Below are 24283 nucleotides of genomic sequence, written 5' to 3' on the forward strand. Positions count from 1 at the left end.
ATAAAATTGAGGATGTAATATATTATTGAGATGCATCGTAGAATGGAATCGAATCGTGGACAGCTGAATCGTAATCTAATTGAATCGTGAGGCCAGTGAAGATTCACAGCTCTTGTGTCTGCCCAGCAGCACCACGATAGACCTTCAGCCTCTGGGCTGTGAGTAGTATCTGCCCAGCAGCACCACCATGATAGACCTTCAGCCTCTGGGCTGTGAGTAGTATCTGCCCAGCAGCACCACGATAGACCTTCAGCCTCTGGGCTGTGAGTAGTATCTGCCCAGCAGCACCACGATAGACCTTCAGCCTCTGGGCTGTGAGTAGTGTCTGCCCAGCAGCACCACCATGATAGACCTTCAGCCTCTGAGCTGTGAGTAGTGTCTGCCCAGCAGCACCACGATAGACCTTCAGCCTCTGGGCTGTGAGTAGTGTCTGCCCAGCAGCACCACCATGATAGAACTTCAGCCTCTGGGCTGTGAGTAGTGTCTGCCCAGCAGCACCACCATGATAGACCTTCAGCCTCTGGGCTGTGAGTAGTGTCTGCCCAGCAGCACCACCATGATAGACCTTCAGCCTCTGGGCTGTGAGTAGTGTCTGCCCAGCAGCACCACCATGATAGACCTTCAGCCTCTGGGCTGTGAATCATTTCTTTGTTGCCTCCGTCATTAGTGTTCATTGATTTCTCCGGTGCCTCCGTGACCATATCACTACACCATTACAACTGGACAACAACACGCTGAATAGTCTGAGTGCAGTGGCCGTTCTACCACCTCCTCAACGCTGGGGTTCATTATGCAGGTAAACTGAAGGGCTCTCCAGACGTGCTTTGCCAGCAGGGGGAGTCGGTGAGCTGCAGTCAAGCCCAGTCTTCCAGGTGGACCTCTGCCTGACCGTCAGAAGCTCACCCTGCTCACTCTGACCCTTTAGGACAGAAGCTCACCCTGCTCACTCTGACCCTTTAGGACAGAAGCTCACCCTGCTCACTCTGACCCTTTAGGACAGAAGCTCACCCTGCTCACTCTGACCCTTTAGGACAGAAGCTCACCCTGCTCACTCTGACCCTTTAGGACAGAAGCTCACCCTGCTCACTCTGAAGTACCTTTAGGACAAAAGCTCACTCTGAAGTACCTTTAGGACAGAAGCTCACCCTGCTCACTCTGACCCTTTAGGACAGAAGCTCACCCTGCTCACTCTGACCCTTTAGGACAGAAGCTCACCCTGCTCACTCTGAAGTACCTTTAGGACAGAAGCTCACCCTGCTCACTCTGAACCTTTAGGACAGAAGCTCACCCTGCTCACTCTGGAGTATCTTTAGGACAGAAGCTCACTGTGCTCACTCTGACCCTTTAAGACAGAAGCTCACTGTGCTCACTCTGACCCTTTAAGACAGAAGCTCACTCTGCTCACTGACCCTTTAAGACAGAAGCTCACTCTGCTCACTCTGACCCTTTAAGACAGAAGCTCACTCTGCTCACTCTGACCCTTTAAGACAGAAGCTCACTCTGCTCACTCTGACCCTTTAAGACAGAAGCTCACCCTGCTCACTCTGAAGTACCTTTAGGACAGAAGCTCACCCTGCCATCATACTTTTAAACACAGACAGTAGTCATTTTAAGTAGACTTTTCCACTTGGTTGTCTGTTTTTACTTTTACTTTGCTGGATTGTGTATCACATGGAGTGTTTTTTTTTGTCGTGCTGTCGTTGAGATGTTTTGTTTTGTTGTTTGTTTGTCTTTGTTGCTTGTTGCGTATGAAGCTGCAAATATGAATTGCCCCACGCGGGATCAATAAAGTTGTCTGAATCTGAATCACCCTGCTCACTCTGAAGTACCTTTAGGACAGAAGCTCACCCTGCTCACCCTGAACCTTTAGGACAGAGGCTCCCCATAGGGCTGAGCGCAAACGTTCAAACCTTCGTTCGTTACGTTGGCATTCGAATTCTAAATCAACATTTGAATTTAAAATGTTTAATTAAAAAAAAAATATATATATATATTTTTTTCTATTCATTCCATTCAAACCAATGGGTTCACAATTGCAGATAAAGATTAGGCTACACTAATATTATAGTAGAAGAAACTGATGAGTTATATTCATTAGAAAGTTGATTTAGTTGGGCTGGGGCTTCTCCCTGGGCTGGGTCTGGAAAGTTGATTTAATAAAAGAAAAAAAGACTAATTTAATCAGATTAATCACTGTATTCAAATTGAGGATTTAGTTGAGGATATAAAAAAAAGATAATAAAAAAAATTATTTATTAAAAAACGACTGTTCGAAAAACGCTGACGAAGTTCGAATCCCAAAAACAGGCTTCGGGGACAGCCTTAGCTCCCCACTGCACCTCTGTGACCGCGGCAGATGACCTTACACTGACCGCACAACATTTCAACATCCTTGGTGGAGAGAATTTCAGTATTTGACCTTATGCTTCCTTGGTAAATGGACTGCATTTTATATAGCAGCTTTTATCCAAAGCGTTTTACAACTTATGCCTCACATTCATCTATTCACACACACACACAGACACCGACTGTGAAGGCGACCATGCAAGGTGCCCAACCTGCTCATCGGGAGGCATTAGGGGTCAAGTGTCTCGCTCAAGGACACTTTGACACCTTCCGATTACCAGACGACCGCTCTACCTCCTGAGCCACTGCCGCGCCTCGTGTTTCCTTACTTAGATTTTTGTATTCTCTTCTATTTTACAGAAATGTTTTATGTTGCCACAAGATGTTCATGTTTTGCATAACCTGGCACAGTACTATGGAAGACTTGGGCTTGTGTGAGGTGATGCAACACACGTGTGAGAAGACAAAACGTGTGTGTGTATGTGTGTGTGTGTGTGTGGTGTGGTGTGTCGTGTGTGTGCAATTAGGGCTGGGCAACATATTGAGAAGTATTGAATATGGTGATAACTGTTATTGAAGATTTGTTTTCAGATTGTGAATTCTGTTGCTAAAATATATACTATATATATATACTAATATATACTAAAAAGCAAATAATAAGTCAGCTTTCTCACCAAAGATCCCAGATCATTTGAGTTTATTGTACCAATACCAACCATTGTACTTCCAATTACTATGCAGTCCAATATGACAGAACATTAATCGGATTACCCAACCTGTTAATTTTCCATAACCAAGCAGATATGGTGATATATAGCGATAATTAAAAGAAGCCCTTCTGAATATGGTAAATCATAATAATAATTGATGTAACAGAAGCAGGACGCACAACCAGAACCTACCTGATGCCGCCTTGACAGAGTGCTTCTGTAGGAAGTCCAGGGACTGAGCCAGAGCCTTCTTGTTACAGTGAGTGGAGAGCTCTTCATTACATTCAAAACACCTGTTGCGAAGACGGGAAAGAGCGGAAAACACATGGTATTAACACTTGAGTGCCAGCAGGGGGGCGCATGATTTATCGCTAGAATGCCAGCCTTTTTAGACTGATTTTCCAATATTTCATGATTTTCACAGAGCTATTTCCATATTCTATATTATGGCTATGTGTCTAATACGCCCGTCGCTTATCAATGACTTGCTTGCAGTCAACATGTACAAAACGGATTGTTTTTTCATCAGTACATTTCCGTTTTATACCATTTTGGAAAAACGCTTGTTTTTGAAAATGTCCAGAAAATAAAAAAATATTCTGTGATAAACGGCCTTTAGTGGAATACACAAAACACGTTGTCATTTTTCAGCCTATTTATGAATCGTTTTCAAATAAACGCTAGATTATCGATAGTATATGTGTTCTTATGCACGCTAGAGAAGCGGGCTGAAAAATTGATTATCTATTTTCTGGTCAGCACACACACACACACACACACACACACACACACACAGATAGGGGACACGTTGAGATATGTGAAAAAAAAACTCCGATTACCCCAAGACTGGTAAAATAGATTCCTTACCTCATATCAGATGTTCTGCAAAAAGAGTATTCAAATTCCTGATCGCCATTCCAAATATCAATCACGTTTATTGATCCAACGCTGGGTACTCGAAACACATATTCCATGCTGTTCTGAGGGTCGGCAATGAATGCAATGGCTCGGGCTACATGCCTGATGTAAAATGTGGATTCCGGATTTTTTTCCCTCCATGCATTTTCATTCAGTCCAATCCAATGCATGCATTATCATCCGGGAGACGATAGGGGGCGGTATTTTCGAGCCTGTTCGAGCTCAGAGCCAGTCCCAATGTATGGAAATCGCTAATAAAAGAAATAACGATTAAAAAACGAGATTTCTCGTCAGTGGCACTGAACGCATGGCATGAACTAACGAGAACCACACTGTTGAAACACACTTTAGACTTCAAGGTAAGGTTGTTTGCCTGCAACTAGAGCAGGGGCAGTATATTAATATTGATCCTTTACTGCATTGTTGTTTTCTTTCCATATATATATATACATTGTATACATAGTATATATATATAATATATATCCTATATTGTTGTAACTGAGGGGTACAATTCCCTGACTGTATTACTAGATATGATACTTACTACCACTACCTTTGTACTTAATATTCGGCCACCCAGTACTCGGCATAAATATATTATGATGAACACTGTCACGTAGATGAAACGGATCCAACACAAATGTACGAATTAGAAATAGGTCTTTATTTCTACACAGCGATGGTGTGTAGAGCAAGCACTTAATCAAATCAATCACATTTATGAATGGGAATTAGTATGCACTTTTATGGCAAGAGTATTCGTCGGTATATCAATAGAGAATGTCCAATCTCTGAAGGCGCAGGTGGTACATATACGACCTGGAATAGTTAAGGAATAATAGCAATGATACTTTAATGATTATAGAACTGGATACACTAGGGGGGAATTCCGGTCGCTTGTAAGACAACTGGAGAAGGGGGGGGGGGGGGGGGTAGAGTCTGGCTGTATCCGTCTGGCCGAGGGTATCCTGGGAGAACCCACGGTTGTGCGGCTCGGTGCCTCAGCGATCCTCGATCCACAGATGAAAGCAGTTGGACTCTCTGTGGGCCGGCTTCCTTCGGTCCACGATGGAGAGACGTGAAGCGACCTCGTCGTGTAGAGCGTCTCCTCACCTGTCGTCCTCTCCGGGGGGGGGGTTTCCAACACACGGCAGTGTTGGTCTTTATCCATAGAATACTCACTGTATACAAAGCATAATCCGTGCCTGGGAAGGCGGGCTGTCGTCGGTAGAATAATCCGGTATGCAGGTCCACTCGCTCGTCGGCTCTGGGGCTCATCGGGTGCAGCCTCACATGGGGTCGGCCACCCTGGATAAGCAGCCAGTTCTCTGCCCGAAACGATGGGGTACTGACTACGATAGTATTCTCACCGCACGAAGCACTACATATGAATAGACTATTATTAGCTTAATAGACTACGTCCAACTCGACGATATAGTGCCAAATATGACTATTCAAATATTAATATACACGATGTCTCAATACCGATGGTAGGCCGAACTTGGCCTTACTCCCACACGTGGCGTCGCGGGGAGGCTTTACGTCTGTCACTCTATTGGAGGGTAAGAAACTGGACTAAAAAGGAAGTCCTACTTTAGTAGCGCAACCACTGCTCCCCAGAACTGGAATATATAACCATCAAGTGTCGTCCTTTCTTCCTCCCGAGGGAGTTAACGGCGATCGTCCTGGTCGGAGTGTATATTCCACCGCAAGCCAGCAACAAGGTTGCGCTCTCCAGACTACACGACGAGGTAAATAGAATACAAGTGGCTAACGTTAACGCCGCCATTTTAGTACTGGGAGATTTCAATAGCGCCAATCTGAGAAAGGTATTGCCCGACTTCTATCAGCATGTGACTTGCAACACCAGAGGCGGTAACATCCTAGATCACTGTTACACGCAATTTAAAGGTGGCTACAAGGCTCATTCTGATAGTGGCTTTGGCAAGTCAGATCACGCATCCATTTTCCTTTCACCAAAGTACAGACAGAGAATTAAAAGTACTCCCGTAGTCTCGCGAGAGGTGCAGAAATGGGATCTGACGTCAGAAGAGACGATCCGGTCAGTGTTTCACCACACAGACTGGATTGTGTTCCGCGACACAGATAACATTAATGCCTACACGGAGACAGTGCTGGACTATGTCTGTACTAGGGTGAAAGAAACAATCCCCACTACCAAAATGAAAGTTTACCCAAATCAAAAACCCTGGGTAGACAAATCCGTCCGTGAAGCTCTGAGAGAGCGCACCAAAGCATACAATGACGGCCTAGTGGCAGGCAACATGAATGACCACAAGGTGGCGCGACACAACGTAAGGAGGACAGTGTCAGAGGCCAAACGGCGCTACAGGGATAAAATTGAACTCCAGTTTGAACAAGCTGACTCTAGAGCTATGTGGCAGGGGCTCAAAACGATGACAGACTACAAAGGCGCCTCCCTCAAACTGAACAGTGACATCTCCTTAGCAAACGACCTCAATACCTTCTATGCGAGGTTTGATGCTGGTAATAACAACACCAGCTCACAAGCCTCGGCAATGGGGGGGGGGGGGTCGGCTGCTGATGGAGGCGCAGTGTTCAGGGTAACAGAGCATGAGGTGAGGCGGACCTTTAAAAAAGTGAATATCAGGAAGGCAGCAGGTCCGGACGGCATCCCCGGCCGCGTCCTAAAAGTCTGTGCCGACCAACTGGCCCCAGTATTCACTGACATATTTAACCTGTCCTTAGAACAGGCTGTCATCCCCACCTGCCTGAAGAAGTCCACTATTATCCCTGTACCCAAAAAATCCAAGCCTGCTTGCCTCAACGACTACCGCCCTGTAGCTCTCACCTCCATAGCCATGAAGTGCTTTGAGAAGCTAGTAAAGGGCTACATCTGCTCCTCCCTCCCCATCAACATGGACCCCCTGCAATTTGCATACCGCCCCAACAGGTCCACGGAGGACGCCATATCCCATGTGCTGCACACAGCAGCATCACACCTGGACAAGAGGCAGGGGAACTATGTGAGAATGCTATTCATCGACTACAGCTCGGCATTCAATACCATAGTCCCCTCCATACTCATAGCCAAGCTCAGGGACCTGGGCTTGGGCTATGACCTCTGCCAGTGGGTCTTGGACTTCCTGACTGGCAGACCCCAGGTGGTGAGAGCAGGCAACTGCACCTCCTCATCCATCACCCTCAACATAGGGGCCCCCCAGGGCTGTGTTCTGAGTCCCCTCCTCTACTCCCTGTACACACACGACTGTGTGGCTCAGCGGAGTAGCAATACAATCGTCAAATTTGCTGACGACACAGTGGTGGTGGGCCTGATCTCTGCCAACGACGAGAGGGCCTACCTGGAAGAGGTCAAGGTCCTGGCGGGATGGTGCCAGGAAAACAGCCTCTCCCTGAACGTCAGCAAAACAAAGGAGATGATTGTGGACTTCAGGAGGTCGGGGGTCAAGGACTACAGCCCCCTCAGCATCGACGGGGCACCGGTTGAGAGAGTCAACAGCTTCAAGTACCTCGGAGCCTACATATCCGAGGACTTGACATGGACCACACACATTAACAGTGTGGTGAAGAAGGCACGACAACGCCTCTACTTCCTCAGGCGCCTAAGGAAGTTCCAAGTCAGCCAGAAGATCCTTAAGAACTTCTACTCATGTACAATAGAGAGCATCTTGACCGGCAACATCACCTCCTGGTTTGGGAATAGCACTGCAAAAGACCAAAGCAGACTACAAAGAGTGACACGTTCAGCCGAACGCACAATTGGAGGGGGGCTCCCCACCCTCCAGAACATTTACTACAAGCGTTGCAAGGGCAAGGCTAAGAGAATCATTAAAGACTCCAGTCACCCGAACAACTGCCTCTTCGAACTGCTGCGGTCAGGCAAGCGATACAGGAGTCTCAAGGCGAGCACAGAAAGACTCAGAAGTAGCTTCTATCCCCAGGCCATCAGGCTGCTAAACGAACAATGAATGAACACTACACAACAACAACCACCAAACGCACATAGCACACACATCCACACGCACACACCCACTTTAAACAAACACACTGTAGCACCCACTCCACACACTTTATAGCACACACCCACTTTAAACAAACACACTGTAGCACCCACTCCCCACACTTTATATTTATGGATGAAGGATTGCACTACAACTCGTACACCTTACTGTAAATTGTACCTAAAATTGTACCTCATCCCATTTCTGCTTTGCACTAGATAGTACTGTACATTAGTACACTGCATAGTATTGTGTATTGTATATTATATGGTAACTCAGAACATTGTACATATGTCTATACCGAACACTGTGACCTCATTTTCTTCTAAATTCATGCTATATTATGTTATTATGTTATTTGATACTATCTTGTCTAGCACAGTCTCTGGAGCGTAACAGTAAGAAGCATTTTGTATGAAAGTATTCTGTACTTCTGTATGACAACTATTAAAGAACTTGAACTTGAACTTGTATATATACGCACTATGAACAAATAGTACCGTTAGTGGTGCGGTAGCCAGATTCCTACGCGGAACTAGGACTTGTTCGTACATGTTGAGCGGTACGTTTGAACTGGGTCTGGGGGGTATGGCAGCCTGGCACCAAGGTCTCGACCAATAGTAGAATGGAGACTATTATGGGATGTTCAGTAGGCTAGAATGGATATTCAATGCATATTGTACAAGGAATATACAAGGGATATCAGGGAATATTAGAGAATATACAAATACAATTAAATATATATATATAATAAATATATATATTCGGTTTAATCTGGCCCTTCACAACAGCCACCCCCTGATTGGTCCCAGACCTAATCAGTTAAGCAGAGACAGATTAATCGCGTTGTCTATTTACACATAAGGGTTTGCTGTAGGGGTCAGTCAACTTCACAAAGTCATAGGGTTATAGGGTCATGGTCATCATCGATTGTGTCTGGGAGTCGGGGCAGTTCTATGAGCCTCGCCACGGGACGGGTGTAAGTGCGACCCTGGACAAGCACTTCAGCTGCTCGGACCTTGCCGTCGGCACCGGTGATCACTTTGCTTACGCGGCCGGCCGGCCACATAGCTCTGGGCAGTGATTGATCAATAATCATGACGACTGTTCCTTCTGTCAAATTGTCTCTCTCCTTTACCCACTTCTGGCGGGTCTGTAGAGACGGTAGGTAGTGCAGTAGGAATGTCCTTTGTTGTGCACTCTCTATGGTAGTGCAATCATCTATGTTGGGGTCTGCGGAGATAACAGTGCTCAATCCACAGAACACAGGCTTCTTATTCTCAGCCTCCTCCTGACTGGCTTCCCTCGGGATAGGCGTGGGCCACTCTCCTTCCGGGAGCTTTAGGAATGCTGGGCCGTCACTGTAGACATTGCGACGGGTGAGGTCATCTAGGGGCATTCCCCGGGTGATGACGTCAGCTGGGTTCTGTTTTGTATCAACGTAGCGCCACTCTGTTTCTCCGGTTAACTCTTCGGTTAAGTCTTGAATCTCGGTGACTCTGACTCCCACGAAGACTTTGTACTTGCATGAGTCCGATTTGATCCAGGCGAGTACTGTCGTGGAATCTGACCACAGGATTGTTCTAGACACCGGTATGGTGAGCTCACGTTGGATGAGCGTGGCTAGGTGCGCTCCGGCTAGGGCTGCGCAGAGCTCTAGGCGTGGGATAGATTGTTGCTTGCGTGGGGCTATTCTCGAGCGGGCGAGGACAAATGCTGTGTAGATCTCTCCCCCCTCTTCTTGGGCCCGCAAGTAGGCTACTGATCCGTATGAGACCTCTGAGGCGTCACTGAAGACGTGTAAGTCCATTTTACATGTCTCTGGCCTCACCGTGGGTGGGAAGTAGCTTCGGCGCATATTAACGCCTGGGAGTGAGTGGAGCTCCATCTCCCACTCTCTCCAGGTGGATGCAAGGTGTGCGGGAATGGGGTCGTCCCAGCCCTGGTCCTTGTCCCACAATGCTCGTACAATCATTTTTGCCCTGGTGGTGTACGGTAGAATACATCCTAGCGGGTCATATTGTCGGGCGAGTGTTGTGTACACACTCCGTCTGGTGGTCGGCGCCGCCGCCGGCCTTCCCTGCTCCGTAGTCAGGGGCTTGTGTCTGTAGTGAAGCGAATCTGTTTTGAATCGCCACACCAATCCCAGGGTCATCTCCTGGGCTTCTCCCGGGATTGTAGCCATCCAGGTCTCGCTGCTGGCTGCCTTGTCCTCGGAGGAGAGGCTGCGCAGTACTTGCGGATCGCTGCTGGCCCACTGCCTGAGATCAAAGCCGCCTTTGATCAATGAGGCGCGGAGTTTAATCAGGAGAGCCTCGGCTTCTTCCTGGGTTGAAAGGCTTTGTAGACAGTTGTCTACGTAGAAGCTGTTCTTTACGCTGTGTCGGACCTCTTCGTCCGCTGCTGGGTCCTCTGCTACATGTTTCTGTAGTGCAAATGTAGCACAGCAGGGGCTGCACGTCGTTCCGAAGGGGAGGACTTCCCATTGGTAGATGGCTGGGTGCTCATCTCCTGGCTTCTCTCTCCATAGGAACCGTAACAGGGGCTTGTCCTCCTCTACTAATCTCACCTGCAGGAACATTCCTTTAATGTCCCCGCTGATGGCCACCTTTTCCTGGCGGAAGCGGAGTAGAATGCCGAGTAGGGAGGGGCCGAGTGTGGGACCGGGCAGTAACTCTTTATTCAGATTTTGGGATCCGATCTGGTAGCTGCAGTTAAATACTATGCGGTCTTTACCGTTGTGATGGACCTTGTGGTGAGGCACGTACCACGATTCAGTGGTCTGGTCAGCCTCTTTAATGTCCATCTTTGTGACGTGTCCCGCTGTGATGAGCTTCTCAATCTCAGCGCGGTATACACTCTCTTGGGCGGGGTTCTTGGCTAAGCGCCGCTCCGTGTTCAGCAGGTACCGTTCTGTGGCGTCTGTCTTGGCGTGGAAAGTAGGCATTCCTTCTCGCCGCAGGAGTGGCGTGGCGTATCTCAACACGCCGTTGACCGGGACTCTCTTGGTCCCTGTCTCGAGGAGGTGAATGGCGTAAATGTCATCTTTAGAGCGAATGTCTTTCTTTCCGTTCTTAAAGGGCATTTGTTCCAAGGTCCATAGCCGCTCTACGTGTTGCAGGAGTGCGGTTTCTCCCTCTGTGACTCGGGAGTGGAGACATCTAGTGGCTGTACTTCGGTTGAGAGATTTGGCGAGCGGGCCTTGGAGAGTCCATCCCAAACGGGTCTCGACTGCTGCAGGACAGCCTCGGGGTCCGGTATGAACCCGGTCTATCGGGACAATGAGGTCTGCATGGTCGGAGCCTATCAACAGGGTCGGCATAGCATTGTCTATGAGCGGGATCGGTAACTTGCGCAGATGTGCATGTTTCTCCATCAGCTTGGCGACGGGGTATGTGTACCGCGACAGTCCTATTTCTTGGCTGGTGAAAGCGTCTGTAATCTGGTACCGTCGCTCAGGCTGGCCGCTTGCTGCGATAGAGAATGAGACATTCTCGCCCTTTATCGTCTTCAAATCTCGTCTTATTGTCCGAATTGTCATTTGGGTTTCGCTTCCCCGCAGCCCTAGCTGGGCCGCAGCGGAGGCGAGCAGAAGGGTCTTCTCTGACCCGTCATCGAGGACGGCGTAAGTGTCCAGGACTTTATTCTGGTAGCTTAGTGTCACACGCACTACTTTTAGGAGTACTCGGGCTCCACTGCTGCTGGCGGGATCGATGTACATGACGCTCGCTTTGCTGCTGGATGGTGCGGGTGAAGGGCGCCGTCTGTTACTGTCGTGAAGTATGTCCAGATGGGCTCCATCGCACTTGGTGCACCTTTTCTTTAAGCGGCATTCGGCTGCCATGTGTGAGCGCGCACAGCGAAAACAGCGCTTGTTGGACTTTATCCATTGACTTGCTTCCTCCGCGTTCAGCTTGGGGAAGGAGTCACATTGCGCTAGCCAGTGTTCTTTCTCACAGTAGGGGCACACTATCTTCCACTTCTCCGTTCTGGAGGGGGTACTGTGGCTCCTGCTGCTCGGTACTGACTCCGATTGGTGCATCACAGTCACCGATCTTCTTCCATCATTTAGTCGTCTGGTTCCTTCTCTGGAGCCAGGGGTGCTCCGTCCGAATGTATCTAGCCGTAGGCTGCTGACTTCTCTCGCCAGGAAGTCTGCTAGATCGAGGAGGTTCGGTTCGGGGCCATTCGGGTCTCGGTGGTCTCTCTGCCGCCTAAAACGCTCCTGTCGAGCGGGCGGCAGCTTCTCCAAGATCCTTTCCACATTTGAGTTGGCGTAAAGTTCATGCCTCCCCTTCTCTCTCTGCGCTCCCAACATCCCTACCAGGGACTGCACTCTGATGGACATGTCGTCCAGTGCTCGATTGTCTATTGCTGGGGGTAAGCGGTCGATGTGTCGGATCTCCTGGATCACGTAATCCCATATGCGCCCATACCTCTGGTCCAATGCTACCAGCGCTGCTGTGTATGGGGTGGTGGAAGTCGCGTAGGCGAGCGCTATATTATGTGCGCGGGGTACCTTTAAGTGCTTCAGTAGGATGGCGTATTTATGGCGTTCATCCAATACATCCACCAACATGGTCTCCAGACACATGCGGAGTTCTGTATACTGGGCCCGGTTCTCTTGGGTGAAGTCGGGTACCATAGGCGTGCCGATGTATGACGCTGACTGTGGATACATCGGCGAGCGTTGGGGGAGAGGCCTCCTAGGCGAGTCTCCTCCCGCTCCTTGGTATGGGCTGGTACCGGCAGTGTACCATGGCCCGCTTGTCCAGGTGCTGTTCCTCGGTGCGGGTCGTGCGTCTGTAGCGCAGCTCCGCGGGAGTATAGCCTGGGCTGTACCTGACCTCCTGGTCCGGTAGAGTACTGTGCTGTCGTCGGGCGTGGTTCTCCTCCTCTTCCTCTTCGTCTTCAGTTAGGTCATCCAGTGCTTGTAGTCTCTGGTTTAGCCTCTCCACAGGATATGCTGCTCCTTCCCGGTTGCTAGGTCTCGCTTGGACCGGTGGGGGGAGGTGATCTGTGGGGGGTATAGACCTCGTCTGTTGGTCAAGTTCAGGGTTGTTTACTCGGCTAGGGGATGCCGCCCTGGAGGTGTGTCTAGACGAGTTCCTGGAGCCTCTGGCGGAGGGAGAGGGTGTTGTCCGTCTGATCAGCTGTTCTATTAGTTGCGCTTGCTGTCTGTCGCGCTCTGCGTCCCGTAGAGCACCAGCAGCTGCTCGCTGGCTGTCTGCTCGGTCTCGGGCCACATTCTCTTCCCTCTGAATGCGTCTTATTTCTAGACGTATATGCTCTTCTTCGCTCCGCTGCTGGATCTGCAGTCGGTCGCGTTCAGCAGCGGCGTTCAGGCTGATGAGGAAGGCCTGCTGTAGGGTCCTCTCTGCCTCGCTGGGAGAAGGCGGTTGTATAGGGGAGCCTTCCCTCGGGGTACTCCTTGCGGAGCCTTGGAGCTCTATCTCCACGGTGCTCTCCCCGTCTTCTTCCGTGCCGAGTTCTCTCTCGGTAGCGTTGTATTCCTCCCGGGACTCATCGGGGACTACTTCTTCAGTACTGGCGGGGTGTGAAGTCATGTCTGGTTCCCACTGGTCCCCACCGTGAACTTGGTCAGTTACATTAGAACCCGTAGGGGCCTCTATGGTCGGGGTAGTCTGGGCGTTGGGGTTAGACATACTTTTACTTTCTAGTTTTACCGCGTTTACTGTTAGTAGAAGACTAGGTTGTTGACTGACAGCGTAAGCCTCTAAGTACTGAGGGAGCCGTCGTTCGCGCTGCGGGCGTTGGTTAGGAGGATCGTTTCGTGGAGTGTTCATCATAGGCCATTTCAATATTAATAACACTATATTAATATTACACTAATTACCCTCCGGCTCGAAGGACCAATTGTAACTGAGGGGTACAATTCCCTGACTGTATTACTAGATATGATACTTACTACCACTACCTTTGTACTTAATATTCGGCCACCCAGTACTCGGCATAAATATATTATGATGAACACTGTCACGTAGATGAAACGGATCCAACACAAATGTACGAATTAGAAATAGGTCTTTATTTCTACACAGCGATGGTGTGTAGAGCAAGCACTTAATCAAATCAATCACATTTATGAATGGGAATTAGTATGCACTTTTATGGCAAGAGTATTCGTCGGTATATCAATAGAGAATGTCCAATCTCTGAAGGCGCAGGTGGTACATATACGACCTGGAATAGTTAAGGAATAATAGCAATGATACTTTAATGATTATAGAACTGGATACACTAGGGGGGAATTCCGGTCGCTTGTAAGACAACTGGAGAAGGGGGGGGGGGGGTAGAGTCTGGCTGTATCCGTCTGGCCGAGGGTATCCTGGGAGAACCCACGGTTGTGCGGCTCGGTGCCTCAGCGATCCTCGATCCACAGATGAAAGCAGTTGGACTCTCTGTGGGCCGGCTTCCTTCGGTCCACGATGGAGAGACGTGAAGCGACCTCGTCGTGTAGAGCGTCTCCTCACCTGTCGTCCTCTCCGGGGGGGGGGTTTCAAACACACGGCAGTGTTGGTCTTTATCCATAGAATAATCACTGTATACAAAGCATAATCCGTGCCTGGGAAGGCGGGCTGTCGTCGGTAGAATAATCCGGTATGCAGGTCCACTCGCTCGTCGGCTCTGGGGCTCCTCGGGTGCAGCCTCACATGGTGTCGGCCACCCTGGATAAGCAGCCAGTTCTCTGCCCGAAACGATGGGGTACTGACTACGATAGTATTCTCACCGCACGAAGCACTACATATGAATAGACTATTATTAGCTTAATAGACTACGTCCAACTCGACGATATAGTGCCAAATATGACTATTCAAATATTAATATACACGATGTCTCAATACCGATGGTAGGCCGAACTTGGCCTTACTCCCACACGTGGCGTCGCGGGGAGGCTTTACGTCTGTCACTCTATTGGAGGGTAAGAAACTGGACTAAAAAGGAAGTCCTACTTTAATAGCGCAGTATATATACGCACTATGAACAAATAGTACCGTTAGTGGTGCGGTAGCCAGATTCCTACGCGGAACTAGGACTTGTTCGTACATGTTGAGCGGTACGTTTGAACTGGGTCTGGGGGGTATGGCAGCCTGGCACCAAGGTCTCGACCAATAGTAGAATGGAGACTATTATGGGATGTTCAGTAGGCTAGAATGGATATTCAATGCATATTGTACAAGGAATATACAATGGATATCAGGGAATATTAGAGAATATACAAATACAATTAAATATATATATATAATAAATATATATATTCGGTTTAATCTGGCCCTTCACAACAATTGTGATTTTCCATACCCATACATAATATAGTCCCTAAATTCAGCCTGGGCCCTAAATTCACACTGTTTGCTCTGATTGAAACACCACATGTGATGATAGTTAACCTCTTAACACTTTAGTTGCCAAAGGACGAGTTTAGGCGTCCTTCCCCGCCATGCTCAAGTTGCCGAAGACGCCGTAACTCGTCTTTGATATCAATATTTCAAAAATCTGTGATCGGAATCATATTTCCTTTCCGGGGCCCTGAGACACAAGTGTGATCTCCTCTCAATCCTCTAGCGGTTCAAGACCGCCATCTGGTGGCCGATCGGCAGATCGAAAAAACGGATGTTACCTTTAACCCGGCAGGACTCACTCCATATGTGGTCCGGGCACTCGCTAATGTTAGAAAGACTCAGTCTTCACACAGTGAACATCGATCGCTGCAAATAACTCAAAAAAACAACATGATTTGGACGTATATATTATTATACAACCTGGAAATGGACCGGGTATTTCAACATCCCATAATGGAAAACTGTCTACCCCACGCTGATCGCCCAACGGCCCGCGGAGACTGGGGTGAGTTTTAGCGTGTAATATTACCGTGTTCGACACTAACTGCTATGATGAACATTTGACCCACATTAGATGAATGGTAAAACGTTGCCCACGGAATTATAAACGATCCCCCGCCCATCCGGTCAATATCAGATGATACGAAGAAACATCTAGAAGTACGTCCAATTGAAATTTTTGATCTCGCACAGATTCCTACCAAACTGTATTTCAACATCAATATAATGTATTTGGGGCTATAAATCACGTTCTGGAGAAAGCTGCAGAAAGAGATGAAAACATACTTATACTTTAGATCATATTTTAGTATGAATATGTGAATGAAAAAGTTTAACGTTGCTACACCATGAACAATACATATAGGACCTTGAATGGGCCCTAATAATGGCAATCTAGCAATAGAATTAAAAAAGTTATAGCCCTGCAAAGAAGGGGAACTTCTCCATGTTAAATAGAGCTGGCAACGGATGGTATATCATGAATTTAACCTTAGGCAATCAAAGTGTTAACAGGTGGGCCAAAATGTGGCCATTTTTGTTTTTGAGGACTGCATACTTTTTTTTAGCCTGGTCTCTTTTGAAAGGTAACATTCTGAAGTTACTAAAGCAAAAATGGATAATCACTTTTAGTGCTAATGAAATAGAGTAACAGAGGTTTGAACTTGAACTTGTGTACTCTCATTTCTCTTTAGTGGTTGCCAGATTCCTGTTTTTAAGTTCCAGCATAGAGGTATGAGCTGGAAAACACTCCGGTTCCATAGCTGTATGTAGTACAGAGCCCTATTCCCCCGTACATGGTTCAACCAAGTTGATCAAAAGTCCAGATTCAATTAACCCGATGTTTGAATCCAGGCTTTCCCTGTTCCTCGAACTCTGATTCAGTCTCGTTCATTCGAACCAGACTTGATACTCAGGATAATTGCGCGCGGCCGCCTCACCTAAAAAGGCAGCAGGTGTCGATCGCAGAAATCCTGATTTTCTAACGGCATTGATTGATTGAAAACTTTATTAACAGATTGCAGAATGGGTACAATACAGTGCGGCTCAATAGCCTCGCCGACAAGTTAAATGCATAATCTATAGGCTAATTTTAAATCCCTCATTACCCCAAACAATCAGATTATATTTCTTTAAATGTGCCTGCTGGCAGTAGGTTTAATGGAATGAATAATCGAATGAGATCTTGCTAGCGAAAATAATTAGTTAAACTCTTTCAGAATAAGTAGACAAAAACAAGCCCAAAGAGTATCTAATTGATACGAATTAATAGATAATTATGAGGATATCTGTACTGTATGTGCTTAGGTATCATGTACTATATAAATACATGGTTCCCAAAGTTTTCAAGGCGTGACCCCCGAAATAACGTGTCAGAGAGGGAGTTGGAGGCTATACAGTTGCACTATTAATCAGGTTTTAATCTGTTTCGGACATCATCCATACATGCATTGAATTGATTAACCTTTGGTTTATACCAGTGACACCAGTCATGTTAATCATCAGATAACAGTGCTTGAACAGATAAATGCATTTTCTCAAGTTCATTAATCAAAACGCAATTGCTCATTCATTTTCTCAAGTCACGTCCACGTCAACAAATCCGTCAAACAGCGCATCTCAGACATTTTAATCCCAGTTACAATATCACAATAACGTGCGAGTGACAGTGATACAAATAATTCAACAATCCACATATTCAGATTCGTCGTAATTCATATCCACAATCCACGCATGAGACGCTTACATTTATGCTTGAATGAAACACAATCCAGGCGCAAATACATCCACAGCCGAGAATATGAAACTAATCAGAGCCAAACGCCCGATTCATTAATGAACGTCATTCATTAAAAACATCCCCGCGGGATTCACATTTGCAATGCTCCGACATTATTAAAATAACCACATAGTGTGTATATCGCACCTCGCGAGCGCCGTATATATGACGTGCATTATTTAGGACAAAATAAATTTATTATCAGCATTTTAGGTATATTATTTGACATTTCAAAAGCCCCCTCTAGAAAAACGAAGCACAAAAACATAATTCAGAATGGATAATGGGATCTAGACTGAGAATTATTTCAGGAAGGGAGCTGGCATTTCTTTGCGAGGGCGTGGCCATGCAGGTTATCGAGCTAACTGAACTAAACCCTGGGAACCGAAAGGTTTAGCTTAAGTCAAGTTATCCTGAAAATTATCCAGCTAACTCAGTTAGCCAGGTACGAGGAACAGGGCCAATTTTTTTTTTAAATCCATTCAAAAAAGAGGTTTTAGTAAACTGTGTACCAAAAAGAAATTAGTGAAAATCCAAAATGGCTATCGACCTCCGTGCGTTCTGGAGCTTCAGTCACAACAAATTTCCGCTCGTCAACTTTCACCTACTTCCCCCGCTCGCACACCCCCCCCCCCCGATTGGAAGTGGACGCCCGCCGGCTACAACGCTGACCAATCATTTTCGCCATCAGCGGTGATTGGTCAGTTCGAGAGCGTATACAGTCAGACGTGGTCATTTGACGCGTGACCTGTAAAAAGACGCACGCCTGTAGGGCTGTCTTAAATACTTCGAAGCTTCGTTCGATGGGAATGGGATTCGAATATGAAAATAAAATTAGATTCTTAAAAAAATTAAAATAAATATGAAATTATTATTTTTATTTTTTTTGCTAAATCAACTCGGCCTCTCCTTGTTAACTACAACAAGCAATGCCGTTTGTTATTTAAGATGAGGTCGGACTCGGCACTGACAGATTTGTGTTCATTGTGCTGCTTTTATAAAGCCTCAAATGATGGCTTACAATATTTCATGAAAGTGTTTCGTTTGTCTAAGATTTAAAAAGGTTTAAACTTTACAGCACTGACAAAGTTGAACAAAGTGCTGCACAAGTCCCACAACATTAAAAAATAAAATTTTAAAATACTTTTTTTTATGCAGCCCTGAGCCGGCAGACGAGAGCAAAGTGCCGCGACATGCGAAACGGGACGTATACGACCCACTGCACGTTAACACTTTGAGTGCCAGGAACGAGATATGCCGTTTTTTTTAATCGTTATTTTTTTTATTAGCGATTTCCATTCATATTTCATCAATCTAGCCTCACGTTACCAGTGGGGATCTGTCTGAACTCGAATAGGGAAAATACCGCCCCCTATCGTCTCCCGGATGGTAATGCACGCATTGGAATGGACTCAATGAAAATGGATGAGAAAAGAAAATTCCGGAATCCACATTTTACTTCTCAGGCAAGTAACCCGAGCAGATCGGACTCATTGTGGAGCCTCAGAACAGCGGAGAATGTGCGTTTACAGTACCCAGCGTTGGATCAATAAATGCGATCGATATTTGGAATGACGATCAGGAATTGGAATAATCCTTTTGGAGAACATCTGATCTGAGGTAAGGAATCTATTTGACCAGTATTGGGATAATCAGAGCTATTTTCACCTATGCGTGTGCCATGTGTGTATGCGTGTGTGTGCGATCAGGAAATAAGAGAATCAATTTTTCAGCCCGCTTCTATAGCGTGCATAAGTACACATATACTATCGATAATCCAGCGTTTATTTGAAAACGATTCATAAATAGGCCGAAAAATGACAACGTGTTTTGTGTATTACAGTAAAGGGCGTTTATCACAGAATCTTCTGAAATCTTCTGGAAGTTTCAAGAAACTAGCGTTTTTCAAAATGGTATAAAATGGAAATGAACCGATTAAAAAACAATCCGTTTCGACAATGTTGACTGCAAACAAGTCATTGATAAGCGACGGCCAGATTAGACACAGCCATAATTTAAGATATAGTTTATGCGTTCGCAAATATGAGAGCTCTATCATTGAAGTGGGTGGCGGCATTCAAGGGGGTAAATAGGAAATGGAGGCCGGCACTGAAAGTGTTAAGAGGTTAACAGACACCGTGGAATAATTTACAAAGTGAGAAGAACGACTTCTAGAAGCAAAGCACCCCTATAACCAGCAAACAATCATCAATCAATCGACAAAAATAGACAATAGAAATGTCTGTCTCCGTCTCACACACTGTCCCAAGTGGCAGGCATGGCACTTTGTTCAATCCATGCTAGAAGGCTTCAGATCTATGACACTGCGTGTCCTTGTTCATCCCATGCTGTGGTCCTATAGGGCTGCTCACCAGGCCTTCCAGGTGCTGAGGCTGATGGTGATGCAGTGAGATTCTGGATGGAGAGCCTGGTGGTGCTTGACAGAATGCTGGACCTCTGACTGGTTACAGCCCTGTAGGACAAACGACACACAGATTACTACCGATGTTTAAAGTAGGGACACACCGATCCAACCTTTTCAGTCCCCATGTGATACCTGGGCTTTGAGTATCGATACAGAGTACCGATCTGATCATGCATTATTTTTTATGAACAGTATAGACGTGGTCATTTTGGGGTAATTGGACAGAAAATATTTTATTATAATACATGTTTCTCCATTACAGAGAGTTAAAAAGTGTCAGAAATGCAGCAAATCAAGTCACTTTGCTTTCATTTCTGGCAGGTTAGACGCATTTCTTGGCATCAGATTTTAGTATTGGGAAATACTCCGATACCCATCTATTTTAGCCAGGTATTGGACAGATATCCCATACCAGTATCCGTACGTCCGTAGTTCAAAATGGTTCTCAGACTTTTTGACGTTGAAGACCCACGTGGTGGATGTCTCGGTGTCATGGCCAAGATTGCAGTGACTGTTCTACCCCCACATTGGTTATGTGCACCCTTGAGGTTATGGATCAGCTTCATACCGCCTTCTGTCCGACCTACAACGTCTAAACCATGCCTATTCTAACTCATTGCAGGGTTAAGTACTTCTATTCTATTCACATAATATGCTTACTACATGTATCTATTCGATTCACATATATGCCTACTACATGTATCTATTGCTATGTCCGCCCATCACAAACATGCAAACTGTCTAACGCCTACGCCCATCGCGTGAATATTAAAGGCAACCAACTTGTGTTCGGCTTTTCTCTGATTGGCCGCGCCCCCACGCGCAGGCAAGCGCAGTCGTCCCACGTCCCAAATGAAATCCAAGGAGCGCGCGCGAGCGGCAGCGCACAACCAACTACCAGATTCACTCGTGTATAAACAAAGCCCATACAGTTATGAAATGCGCTGAACTAGAAAGCGTAACGTTATTATGTTTCGCGTTCCATTGATTAACGCCATTACCTGCTGTGCTGTAGGAAGCAGAGGTACAGTAAGTTTACAGTAGGTGTACTGTAGCCCATACAATTTTTTAGATGAATGATTGTGGATATAATATAGAAAACACATCATTATGATATTGTCAGAGGGAGAGGCATGACTTCGCGACAGCCATATTAGACACTCACTGTACATCAGTGTGGAACTGTAACGTTATATGTTATTTCGCCCGTGGAGGCTGCTGAGCCTGAAGCGCCAGCGGGGCGACGCGGTGGTTTATCCCCGGCTTTCGTGCGCCGCCGCCGGCTTGATACAGCTTCAGCAGCAGCAGCGGCGGTGCTCTGTTGTAGGAAGCCCTTCAATGACAGCGGCGCGCTCTCATATTTTGCGAATGCATAAACTATATCTTAAATTATGGCTATGTGTCTAATATGGCTGTCGCTTATCAATGACTTCGCGACAGCCATATTAGACACTCACTGTACATCAGTGTGGAACTGTAACGTTATATGTTATTTCGCCCGTGGAGGCTGCTGAGCCTGAAGCGCCAGCGGGGCGACGCGGTGGTTTATCCCCGGCTTTCGTGCGCCGCCGCCGGCTTGATACAGCTTCAGCAGCAGCAGCGGCGGTGCTCTGTTGTAGGAAGCCCTTCAATGACAGCGGCGCGCTCTCATATTTTGCGAATGCATAAACTATATCTTAAATTATGGCTATGTGTCTAATATGGCTGTCGCTTATCAATGACTTCGCGACAGCCATATTACACACATCGCCATAATTTAAGATATAGTTTATGCATTCGCAAATATGAGAGCTCTGTCATTGAAGTGGGTGGTGGCAGCATTACTAACAGTAGCGATTTTTATTGTTTTGTCATGACCAAACATAATCCCAACATAGATAGGAGGTGTACTGTATGTCAAATGTCGGTCATGTGGTGGAAGAGTTTAGTACAGTCACACAACAGAACACCGCTGTAGTACAGTCACACAACAGAACACCGCTGGTTCGACCAGCGCTTCTGCCGCGCCGCAAGGGCGTGTGCTAGTGGATTGATTGATTGGCCGTGTGGCCAATCAGAGAAACGTTGAACGAAAAGCTGAACACAAGTTGGTTGCCTTTAATATTCACGCGTCCCCATCTCCCTGTGAGTCTCTATGCCACCCCCATACCTCAAATGGATCCGTCATCAGCTCTATTTTCAATCTTTCAAAATGTTCTTATGTACCCCAGTTGCTATTGCATGTACTTATTTGTGTTTCATTACACGTATGTTCTCAGACCTTTTGACGTTGAGGACCCCCGTATGGATACACATTGGGTGAAGTTCCGGGGACCTCCACCAGAGTGTGTTTTTGTTGTAAGATATGAGGTATGCATAATGTCTAGCGAATTAAAGAATAGTAACATTTCAATATTTATCCTTTTGCTGGAACACCCTCAAGGTCCCCTGTATGTCCCAGGACCCCACGTTGAGAACCACTGCTCAAAGGCATGTTTTGTTATTGACTATTCAACCTCTGAGGATCCACAGATATGTCCTCTGGGAGCGATAAAATTAGAGATGCACCAATACAAAACTCTTATACCAAGAAACATGTATAATGTGCCAGAAATCAAAGCAAAGTGACTTGTTGCATTTTTGACATGTTAACTTTCTCTAATGGAGAGAAATGTATTATATCTCAATAATTTTTGTCCAATGACCCCAAAATGACCAAGTCTGTATACTGTTGATTAAAAGTAATGGATCAAATCGGTACTCGGTATCGGTCGATACTCAAAGCCCAGGTATCAGTATCGGGACTGAAAAAGTCAGATCGGTGCATCCCTAAATGGGGGGGGGGGTTGTTTAACCAAGGAGCTATCTTTCCAGGTTATAACTGGAATCTATTGAACTACTACACTACCCAAAATGCCTTGCCCAGCAACCTTGAGTGATGGAAGTGGCCAGAGTCGAGAGGCAAACAAGTGACTAGAGACTGACTGGGTTGAAAAGTCTGATCAGAGACATTTCAAAGGGAGACAAACCAAGTGGGCTACACAAGGCTTACTGCGCCAGGGTCAATAGTGGATCGTCTCTCACACATTGAACACGTTGTTCTGGACATTCTGCCACTAAACTGGTGATTTTCTGATCCGTGTTTCACCTACTCTACCACTAGACCAGGGGTCGGCAACCTGCGGCTCTTTAGCCAATCAGCTGCGGCTCCCTGGCCCAAAAAAAAAGAAAGAAAATATTTGTTTTACTTTTATTTTTACATTTATTTTTTTTCTCTTATTTTGGAGATCGATGTCATACTGTGACACTGAAATGAAAAAAAATATCAACTAAAATATTTAGTCAACAAAAAAATTTCATCAACTAAAATATACAGTACGTCACACCCCGCGCCTCTCCCTGCCGTCTGCAAGTGGCTAATCTTGAGTTTCCGAACCGCCAGTAAGCTAACCATGGATAAAAAAAAAAAAAAGTAAAGTCTGAGGAAAATAGAGGGTTTAATTCAGCGTGGACAGATTAATTTGCTTTCACGACTAACGATGCAGGCTTACCTGTATGCCTGATATGTGGTTTGAAATTTGCGAACAAAGAAAAATTCACTTTTTATTTTATATTTTCCACAAATAAGGGAAGGACTCAAATAGAGTTGCATAGGCCTAGTTCAGGGTTTTATTTCAAAGTAGGTCTACAGATGCCAGTGTTTTTTTCTCCTTTTGTGTTTTATTTCAAAGTAGGTCTACACATGGTAGTCTTTTTTTCAAAGTTGACTACTTTTTATTTTATAAATGTTCCACAAATAAGGGAAGGACTCAAATATACCTGAATAGTTCAGGGTTTTATTTCAAAGTCGGTCTACAGACACCAGTGTTTTGTCTCCTCTTCTGTGTTTTATTTAAAAATAGGTCTACACAGCCAGTTTTTTTCCTCCTCTTCATAAGAGTTTGAGGTTTTCCTTTGTTATAACAGGTAAAAACAGCAATAAAAAGTCAACATTTTTCTTTTTGTTGCTTTATAATTCCATTAATGCAACAAACTGTGTGCTATAAGTATAAAGTATAATAAATGGCAAATTACTTTGGGTATGCAATTGTCAGGCGTTTTATGATAAATGTGGGGTATGCTTGGGGATATATAAAACGTTATACACTGTTATCTTCATTTTAAGGGTAAATAGGTTGTGCGGCTCCCTGAGCATTTTATTTTGTGGTGGGGGGGAAAGTGGCTCTTTTGATAGTAAAGGTTGCTGACCCCTGCACTAG

The 24283-nt window shown here is 46.1% G+C and overlaps 1 protein-coding gene across 1 annotated transcript in view; it reads right to left on the reverse strand.

Moving 5' to 3' along the window:
- Nucleotides 1–24283, reverse strand: part of usp45 (ubiquitin specific peptidase 45) — a 177638-nt gene that overhangs the window by 146815 nt on the left and 6540 nt on the right. Inside the window, exons 4-5 of the mRNA XM_084336888.1 lie at nt 19993–20093; nt 3249–3349 (exon numbers count right to left, since the gene is read on the reverse strand). Coding sequence (XP_084193014.1) covers nt 3249–3349; nt 19993–20093 — 202 coding nt within the window. The remainder of the gene's footprint in view (nt 1–3248; nt 3350–19992; nt 20094–24283) is intronic.

This window comes from Notolepis coatsorum (genome assembly GCF_963971535.1).
Source record: "Notolepis coatsorum genome assembly, chromosome: 19".
Classification (NCBI taxonomy): Eukaryota; Metazoa; Chordata; class Actinopteri; order Aulopiformes; family Paralepididae; genus Notolepis; species Notolepis coatsorum.